The following is a 10,599-nucleotide window of genomic DNA, read 5'->3' as shown; positions in this document are numbered from 1 at the left end:
TCGAAGGAGGGAAGGAGAGTGGAAAGGTAATGGAGGGTGACAGAATAAAGGAAGAAAGAAGAAAAAGGGGTGAAAGGAGGTTGGAAAAGAGCAAACGGGAGGGGAAAGGACAGATTGAAAACAGTGTAAAAGGCGGAGGAAAGAAGGAATTGAAAGATAGGGGGGAGAGAGAGGGAAGGGTCGGAGGGAGGGAAGAGGACCAGGGCGGGGGGGGGGGGAGGAAAAGGACAATGTATGGGGGAGAAGCAAGGAGAGGAAAGAGGACAGGGGAGAAGAGCAGGAGGGAGAGGAAACTAGGCAGCAGCGGAACTCATGCTATCTTTTAGCCAAGGACCTCAAGCGGGGGCCGGGCTATAGACCCTGCAGCGGCGCTATCACCGAGGAGCTGACAGTTGGGCAGGACCCAGTTGGGCGGCCTTGGCGGCTCCAGCTCCCCATGCTTAGGGACGGGGTCCAGCCCCCCATGCTCTGGGACCCTGTCCCAGAGGCTCCTCTACCCTGTGTTCGGTACTTCTCCTCTCCCTACCCCCCTCCCACCTGGAGAACAGGTGGGGGGTTCAGCCCCTCAGCCACCACCACGGTGCCTGATCTTCCTCTCTTTGTTTCTAATGGCCCGGGGGAACCCCTTGGTGCCAAGACCAAAATCTACAACCTGCCTTCTTTTGCTCCTCCCACGCTTCGGAAGCGGGAACCTCCGCGGAGCCAGGTCTTCCGCATTCGGGCACCCATCGGGTCCTGCGCACGCGCCCGGCAGCCGCGCCCATGGTCCCGCGGGCACAGAGCATGCGTGGGAGCCCCGCCCCCGCAAACCTCCCCCAAAGGGGAGGAGCGTTTCCTGGGGGCCCCGGCGCTTTCCTAGTTGGTATTGGCCAGGGGAACCTAGCGCCCGATTTTGAATAGAACCAATAACTTAGAGACACTGGAGCATCGTCTTTCTGGAAGAGTTTGAGCCAATATTCAAGGGAAACAGAAACATGAGGACTCTGCGTTATGTCATTCCCAATTTGTGTGCTCTGATTTCTGCGATCCCCGCTCATTTTTTTTAACCCTTCGATTTTGTTGGTCTTCGACAGGAGTGGCCGATTTCGTTTTCAGATGATCTATTTGGTGACTAGACTAAAGGGAAGTGAAAAAACAAAAGCAATGGTGTAAAAACAAAGAATCTTACGAGCGTTTACAGTGAGAAGCACTCATCTCCATTTTACAAGTACTGTTAACTTCAAATATATCAGGAAAAGCCCTGAAGAACAAGTAGCAGAAGTATTTTACTTTATAGGATTTATGGAGACCCTGGGAATCATTATTTGGCATGTGTGCGACCTGAAATTATTTATTTTACAAACATCTACACAGCAGTTACTGTGTGCTTGCATTATTCTAAGAACTTTAGAAATGTTAAATCATTTCATCCTCACCAATTGAATGACCCTGAACGATGATCATTGTATTGTGTTAATCATACATATCTAGAAAGTACAAGAAATTTAATCATTATGAAGTTGGTTTCAAAATTTAGCAAAACTAATTTTACCTGGCCCTTAATTCAGTTGATTCATATTAAACTTGTCAAGCCCAGTCGTCATTTTATTCCTCGATGTTTGTTTTCTACTTGTAATATGAGAGTTTTTAAAAGCACTTTTGAAAAGTTTCTTTTAAATTGCCAATATTTTCCTGCCAGCTGGATTAGAAATGCAAACTCTGTTTTTGACCAATGTATGTATCTCTTTATCTCATGGTCTTAGCAAACCTCCCACTCCATCCGCTCAAAAAATTATAATGCATTCTGTTGTTCACAATAACAACTATACAATCATTTTTGAACACATGCACAGTCCCTAACTCTGAGAAGTCAAACAATTTCGTGGAATCCCTAATTTTCAGGAGCTTAACAATTAGGAGAAACTCAAGGATATATAAGAAGATGGATGCTACCTTGGCCATCATTTCCAGGTTTTATTCACATCACTCTTGCCTACCTAGCTTCTTTTACTCTTCATGTAAATTTATGGGAGGCTTGGGATGTTTGTAATTTGTGGGCTTGGGGTCAACTTGCTCTTGTGAGTTAACATGTTACTTAAAAGTTGCCATGACAACTGGTGAAATAAAGAGCTAATTATGACATGTTTGTGGGACACCTTTTATAAGGGGCAGATGGTAGCAGACGGGGTCATAGAAACAGGAGTAGCATAAGTGTCAAGGTATGTCTAAACAAACCAGCAATCTGAGATCATGGCATATTACTATGGAACAGCAAGAATTGATCATGAAACACAGCTAAGTTGGTATAATAGTGTGGGTAGAAATGAGAAGTAGTAAAAATAAGTTCTTTAAATGTTGTAATTATGTGTTTGCCACTATAGTATACAGAATTCTTTGTTTTTGTAATACTTGTTCCTTTTGACATTCCAACTTGTGTATGTATTATGAGTCCCGGCTATATCTTTACAGGTTTTGGGTTCTTGACATGTAGCTGCATTTCAGTTAAAGAGAATGTCTCCCGTTTGGTAATAGGTGGAAACTTATCTCCATCTCATGTACTTAGTCATTTCATATTACTACCCACTTTTTAAAAGCAGTCTCTTAGTTGCTCTTTCCTTGTTTTATTACTCCCATTATCTTAATGTTACGGTATTTAGAATTTTTTAAATTAGATATCTATTATGCTTAGGCATGATGAAATTTTGTCTATTCATTCAAAATATATTCATTAAAAATTCTTGCCTGCCAAGAATATTAGCAAACTCTTTAAAAAGTCTAATGAGCAGTAGAGTGGAGGTAAGATCTTATTCTCTGGTGTACTCCATATTTTCCTGCTATTTAGATAGTTTGTTTTTGAACCTCTGTTCTATATTTAACTACTGCCTCCTGCATACACCCTGACTTTACTCACATTTAGCTGCCATTTTTTATAAACTTTACAAGTGTCCTGGGAACTTTAACATTGGCTTTCAGGAGATCTTGGTACTAGCTGAGATTCTACTGCTACCTAATTATGTGACATGAATCTCTCTGGAATTGTATCAACTGTAAAATAGAAATGATACACCTACTTTACAAGATAGCTGCGAAAGACAGATCATTTAAACCTGCATTTATTCATGAAATAATTTAATAAGTAGTCATCAAGTGCTTATGAGTACAAAAACAGTGGCCAGAGAAATATCCAGAGGCACGTTTTCACTTTAAGGGGTGGGGAACCTTTTTTCTGCCAAGGACCATTTGGATATTTATAACATCATTCACGGGACATACAAAATTATCAACTTAAAAATTAGCCTGCTATATTTGGTCAAACATTTAATTAACTCACCCCTAATGCCTTGGCAGGGCCAGATCAAATGATTTCTTGGTCCTCATACAGCCCATGGGCCGGCTGGACAATCCCCACCCTTAACTTAAATAGGACAGAAGAATTTGGACTTTGCCACTTATTAGTTGTAATTTTAGTAACCCCTCCTTTGAAAAAAATGGCTATTGTGATGGTACCTACCTCAGAGTTATTGTAAGCCTTAAAAGCAATCACATACTTAAAGTGCTTAGGACAGATAGTACCTGGGACAGAGTAAGTGCTCAAAAAATGGTAGCTATTGTTAACATGTCTTACATCAGGAATGGTGACTCCAAATCATCCTCATGTCTGGGATTTAGGTAACTTAATCCTGCCTAATATAATTAAGCTTTTCTTTTTCTATTCTCTGAATGAATGAAGAATGATTATGATCTTTCATGTTATAACTTGTCTTGAACTGTTTCAAGATAATCCCATTATTTTAAGTTCACCACTGATTGATTAGTTGAGCAGGGTTAATAATTGAACCAATTAAGACAAGTTTGTGAAATCTTTTTTAAAACAGTAAAGTGCTATGTTATTACTATTTTAAGAACTCCCATGCCACTAGTTGCACTTGTTTTCTCTGCCAGTTCTCTATGATTCCTAAAATGTGTGGTTCTACAAAATTATTAGCATGAAGTTTCAGCACTCAAAATTTGAAAAGAGCAGTTTTAAAAATGTTTTGAGCCATGACAGCATTGTTAAGTGGAAACACTGATTTGGATGGATACTAAATTCTGCGATATTTAAGAAAATAAGCCTCTCCGCGTTACCTCTAATCTTTTTCTTAGATAAATAGCTTTAAAGAGCTAGATTTTATTCAGTGTAAAAAATATACATTATTTGCTTATGTTAAAAAATAATGAAACTACATGGAAAACAATGATTCGTCTGCCCAATTGATTCATTTGGGTTAGCGCTTTACCAGGACCCTTTGGGAGTATGTGGCTTCTAAGCACAGAGGAGTGGTTTTGGTTTCCCTCCCACTCCCTCCGCCCCCCAGACTTCAGCTTTTTAAAAATTGCAAAGTTGTAGTGTGTCTCCTATAACAAGATGGAAAAATTTGTCATGGGAGGTTACAAGCTTTTGGCCTCAGTCATACAGCGTTAATGGCTTAACCAAAACTGAGAAAATTGAGTATTAGATATAAGGCGGAAAGGATGGCTCTCCCATACACCGTACTCCTCCCCACCCATTATTTCCTAAACAGTGGTTAAGGAAACCATTCCAGAGTTTAACATAGGAGCAGAGGATTGACCTCTGTGAATCTGCACTAGAAAGAGAAGGGAGGACCGAGCTTGGCCAAACAAACAAACAAAAACAAAAACACGGCAGCTCCCTGACTGCGCCTGCGTACGTGGCCAGTCTAACAGAGGCGACAGCAATAATGCTCATTGCTTGCGCAGTAAGCACACGCCAACCCGCCCGGCACTGGGCGCAAGCGCAGAAGGGCGACGCCCAACTTAAACACCAAGATAGCTGGTGTAGTCTTTGCTTTAGCCCGAAAGGCTTACCTGATTTTTGCCTTGGCTCAGCAAAATGAAAGAGAAGGATTTGCGGATGTAAACTAAGACAAATTCATTTTCAATATAGGTTTGGAGGCGGAAGATCTCAGCGTTAGTGACCCCGAGCTTGAAGGCGGGGGAGGGGGGTATTGTCCGTTCGGAGCCAGCACTGCCCCACTTTGTGCCTGCTAGTATTAGGGCTGGTAAGGTAGCAACGGTGAGCACTTCTAATAGCTTCCTCCTCTCTTCTCTTCTCCCCCCGTTCTCCCTACATCATCTCCTCACCAAGTTGACCTGTCCGTATGCCAGAAAACCTTGAGATCATAGAACTAAGCAGTAGCTTCTGCCTCAACACGGACATGGCACAAGAGAAAATGGAACTAGGCGTGGAGCTGCTGCCAAGTTCAACCATCACAGCCGGCACATCCTGAGAAGATCCAACAGCGCCCCTTTGATCATTGAGCTTGGGTGAGCAGGATTGAGATACTGGAAAAGGCAGAGGGTGGGGGGCGTGGCAAGAGTTGGAGAAAGTGACTTCCAAAAATATTCCCATCCCTTTATTCATCAAGGTTCTGCAGGTATCTCTGTTGGTCTTGGCGTCCAAAGATCCCACCCTCAGCCTAGAAGGGAGTGGGAGGGGCTGGCCAGAGGGAAAGCTCACACCCACCCGGAGGTTGATTTGAACTTGAATCTCTTCTGAAAGTCCAGCAGCACCCAATAGCAGCAACCAATTGATGTGGAGCTTGACTTTTTCTAATTCACCTCGTCTCTTATCCATTCCTCTGAAGAAACTGAACATTCCCCTCCATATTTTCTATGATAACTAATTTTTGTCATTCTCTCAGCTGCTTTGTCACCTTTGACCTTCACCTCCAGCAAATGGAAATGGTTGGCAAGCAAATAAGCTTGGGCCTTTTATATATATATATATAGTTTTTATTGGCACCAAAAATTTAAGTACCACAGAAAGTTTATCTAAATTTTGCATTTTGTATTCTCAGTGGCTAATATTGCCCCCAACTTGGTTCTTAGGTGTGTGTGTGTGGGGGAAAAACACACAACTCTTTTTACATGTAAAGCAAATTATATATATATAATTTAAACCTTATTTATATATATATATATAAATTTCATGGGGATTTTCAAGGGAGTGCAATTGGAGGAGAACTTTATATAAAGGCTCTTTAGAGGGCTGATACTGAAACAAATATGGTTTAGAAACACTGCTCTAACTGATAGTTAACTGTATTTTCTGCACATATCCAAAGGTCTAGCATGAGTCACGCTTATTTTTTCTTAAAATAGAATTTTAAAGTGAAATCTCGCATTTCACATCCCAATATCATAAAGTTTTCTCAATATTGTAAAAATGTCAAAAATGTACTTACTACATACTTTGCTCCTCACCTTTGGCTGGCATTAAACTAATCCGTAGTTGTAAATAGAAACTATTAGAAGTAAACTCAAAGACCAGATCTACCTTCCTTGTTTAACCTATAAGGAAACTGAAGCCCATAAATCTCCAAAATGACAAAGCAGTAGAGCCAGTACTAAGAACCAGTGTCTCCTGACTCCTAAGTTACTGCTTTGTCCACTACTAATCAACATCTAAGCTGATTAACTCTAAACAAATGCAGCTTTCTGGTCATTTGAGGAAAGGGAGAATATAGTGTTCTAAAATGAAAAGCAAACTAAGACTAAACAGAAAATAACACATTACCCTTTTAATAGGCAGATAGAAAAGTAAAGGATGCGGGGAGCAATTCTGCATGTTGTGTTGAGAATTTTACTCTAATCCTGCTGTGTGGATAAATTATTATGAACCCACTCTGCTAATAGAATAAAGCACTTAGGGAGAATGTTGGTTTTCCTGGAAGCCTTATGAAATGAAAAAACAAACAAACACAAGTTGCATATTGATGATAGAGGATATATACTTGAAGGAACCATGTGGATCCTGTTTAATATATTAAGTGCTGGAGCAGGGCGGGGTGGCAGGACCCTTCCCCAACCCCCAAAGTCCTGGAAACAAAGAGAGTGATTTTAGTTATCCCTTCATCCTTTGCTTTGTTCTGAAAGGGATTTGAATTTTTTTTATTTTATCATGAGAGTATAGTTACAGTGTCAAATTCTATAGCTTAAGATCCTGCTGCATGAAGAGAAATTTGTATAGAAGGGTTGTGGGGCAAGTGCATCTTTATCTAGAAGGAGTTAAAGATAAAGAAACCTCAAAGTGGACCAAGCCCAAAGCCTCTTGTTTATGAAAAAGAAGTAACAGGAATGGGATATGAAATGCCTGAGGTCAGGAAACTTGTCCAGATGATCTATGGGCATGTTTTGTGCTGTTCGGGCAAGTTTAGGGTGTGATCAGAGAGGTTACACTGAAGGAAGAGAAAGTTAGAGTAGAATTACTTTAAACCTTAGTTGAATTCATTTTCACCTCAGTGTTTTTCAGTTGCACATGTACACTGCTCACTTTTCTCACATTCTCTTAGTTGGGCCTCTAATACTTGTTGCCTTGCTTCTTTCACAGGTTGCTAAATATTTTTGAACTTCTTTCAAGTAATTTTCCACTTTTGCTTGATACTTCCTGTACATAAAGACTCAGTCTCTCTTGCCCCAGCATTTGCAGAATTTGTTCCTTAAATGTTAATTCTTTAATGCATGTGTTACTGTGTTTAAGAAGTCCCTGCACTCTTTTGAGTACATCTTGTATTAATAGAAATACCAATGTCTACAATTTTGAATCTCTTGGTTCTTTATACTCTTTAGCCCTCTAGTTGGCTTAGTTCACTACTGGTGTCAATAACTGTATTTAAAAGGAGTTTTTTTTTTTTCTTCTACTTCTCTAGCTTTTATTAGAATTAGAAATTAAGTTCTTGGATTTCTGACAGTGCCTTCCCACTTTAAATACCTTTAGCCAAACCTCTGAGTTTACATTGTCACTGCATCAATTCTGTCTGAAAGTCAAACTATTGCCCTTGGGCCAAATCCAGCCTGCCACTTGGTTTTGTAAATTGGAACATATCCATGCCAATATGTTTATTAGTTCATGGCCACTTTCCCACTGCAATAGCAGAGTTGAGTAGTTGCAAAAGGGATTGTATAGTTCACAAATTCCAAAGTTTTTACTATCTTGCTCTTTGTAGGAAAAGTTTGCCAACCATCTGGTTTAGTAAATCTTACAAACCTGAAAGAACAATAGTGGCCATGAGGAATGACTGGGGACTATAACTGACATATATTGTAGTTTAGACAGAGCTGCTTACTGATGGTTTGATGTGGAGCATTAAACATCTATCTAGTTATATTACCTTCACTTTTTCCAAATTGTAAGTAGTGTAGCACTTAACTCAGTTGTAAATATCACCTAGGATTTTACAAATTTCATGTTGAGTGACTTGTACCAATTGAGTAAATGCTGCCTTGATTTATTTCAGTTATAGTTTTATAAACTAAAATTAGCAGACAGAAATTTAAGGGAGAATATAATTGCCAGCCATAAGAATTACCTCCACACTGACACAAAAGATAGTTGAAATATGTAACCCTTAGTGTCCCCCAACATCCTTATAAGTGACTGCTGGAATATATTCCTGTTTTTATAGGGAACATGATTGGGAAAAGAAGAAAAAATTAAACACAGATATATATATATATATATATATATATATATATATATATATCCTCATAAAATATTAACTTACTGTCTGTTATATGCAAATTACCATGTTGAAAAAATATATCTCAAGGCTCAATAGGCTTTTAATTTAATAGGAAAAATAAATACACAAAGGACTTAAATGTATTAGAGTTAGACCTGTGCTTAGGAAGGGAAAGAAAGTGCCAGAGAAATTCAAAGAAGGGAATGAGAAATTGGTGGAATTGGTGAGGGAAAAGGAAAAGGGTCTTGGAGAAGTAGCATTTTAGATTAATCCTAATGGATTGATAAGATGCAGACTGGAAGAGAGGGGGCTGGACAACTGTGTCAACATTCCTATATGGAACAGGCTTGGAGGCAGAAAAGCATAGGTGTATTCCAGATCACTGGCCAACTCTGCCTGCATCACTGTCTCCCAAATGTTCATCTGCTAATTATTGCTGATCCTAGGTGATGTTTTCACCAATCCATGTTTTTTTAAAATAATAAGTACAGCATAATTAAATATGTTGTTATGCAGTTTCCAATTGTCCTTTCCTGGGCAGGATTATATTTTACTCAGAGATTGCTAGTGCTAGCGTGTTTTGTTTTGTTTTTAACTACCAAGTGTCCTTTTAGAAATGAAACAATGGTGCTGGTAGCTGGTGAGGTTGTTTTGTTGTTTGTTTGTTTTTTAATAACCTTTACTTGGCAGAAGAAAATGATAGCTACCGTGTGATTTTGTTATGAAATTGTACTAGTCCACGAAATCCCAAAGTCTCAAGCTAAATTATGGAGGCTTTGACTGTTATAGTAAAAAAGTAACTGAATTTGGCAGGTGATGCAGAGAATCACTGAAAGTTGTGAGCAGGAGAGCAAGCTGTTCTTTAGGAAGGTGATCTGGTAGTCTGTTATAGCGATGGCAGTGGGGAAAGAGCAGAGGTGAGGTGACCAACTATATTATTGCAGAGTCTGTAGAAAAGTAAAATGGCTTTGAATTGGTTTGAGGCAGGATACTGAAAAGAGTAAGATGGATATAAGTGAGGTCATAGACATGAAACCTAAAAGACCTGGCACATGATTGGCTTTAAAGGACCAAAAAGAAAAAGAAAAAAGAAAAGAAAGGACCAAAAAGAAAATTAAAAAGATGATTTCTTTTTTGTTAAAGATGATTTCTTATGATCATTAGGGTGAATGAGAGGTACACACAAACCTTCTGTACTCTTTTTGCAACTTCTTGTGAATTTTAAAGTGTTTGAAAATTAAAAGTTATAACAAAAAGAAGACAGAAAAAGGAAAAGATGACGTTTTCAGTGTCCAAAATATGCAGCAGGGTGGGCCTGTCAAAGCTGAGGACACAAGCACCATCGTCAGTGGGCTTCAGTCCATTGTTGCAATGTGAGAATGTGGCCCATGAGCAATACATTCAAGGGGCAGACTCAGTGAGCACCAAAGCCCCACTGAAGCGTTTCCTGCTCTGTAGGATGAACTGCACAGCAGCTCCCCTGCTGTAGTCATAGCCAGTCCTTGCAGCTGATCAGCCTGGGGGTCAGTCCCTCCCAGTGATGCCAACAGCAGTCAAGGCTCAACTATAACAGGACAGTGCACACAGCTCACTCAGTGCCACATATGGAGCACACAGCTCGGGTAACTGGGGAGGCTGCATCACTGGACCCCACAGGACAAGTACTACACAAGACCACTCTACCAAGTCCAGGAGATGTAGCATAAAAACAAACATAGGGAAGCAGCCAAAACGGGGAAGTAAAGAAACAGAGTCAAAGACACAGAGGACATTTTTACATTTGCCAGAGGGGAGGGAGGTTGGGGGGGGGGGTCTGGGTGAAAAAGGAAGGGATTTAGACATACAAATTAGTAGTTACAGAATAGTCATGGATGCGCATGTAAAGTACTGCATGGGGAATTTAGTCAATAATACTCTAATAACTATGTATAGTGTCAGATGGGTATGAAATTTATTGGGATGATCACTTAGTGAGTTGTATAATGTCTAATCACTGGGTGTTCACCTGAAATTAATATAATAACGTATGTCAACTGTAATTGAAAAATAAAAAACAATTAAAATTTAAAAATTTTAAAGAAAATATCTTGCTCTTTCC

General features: G+C 39.7%; 1 protein-coding gene across 1 annotated transcript in view; it reads left to right on the top strand.

The window, feature by feature from the left end:
* Positions 1 to 4,758: 4,758 nt before the first annotated feature.
* LOC102439585 (protein FAM122C-like) overlaps positions 4,759 to 10,599 on the top strand; it is a 57,715-nt gene continuing 51,874 nt past the window's right edge. Inside the window, 3 exon segments of the mRNA XM_023757850.1 lie at positions 4,759 to 4,924; positions 5,126 to 5,256; positions 5,259 to 5,304. Coding sequence (XP_023613618.1) covers positions 5,139 to 5,256; positions 5,259 to 5,304 — 164 coding nt within the window. The 5' untranslated portion in view covers positions 4,759 to 4,924; positions 5,126 to 5,138.

This window comes from Myotis lucifugus, unplaced genomic scaffold (assembly GCF_000147115.1).
Source record: "Myotis lucifugus unplaced genomic scaffold, Myoluc2.0 scaffold_2, whole genome shotgun sequence".
Lineage (NCBI taxonomy): Eukaryota > Metazoa > Chordata > Mammalia > Chiroptera > Vespertilionidae > Myotis > Myotis lucifugus.
This window is presented reverse-complemented; position numbering and strand designations above follow the sequence as displayed.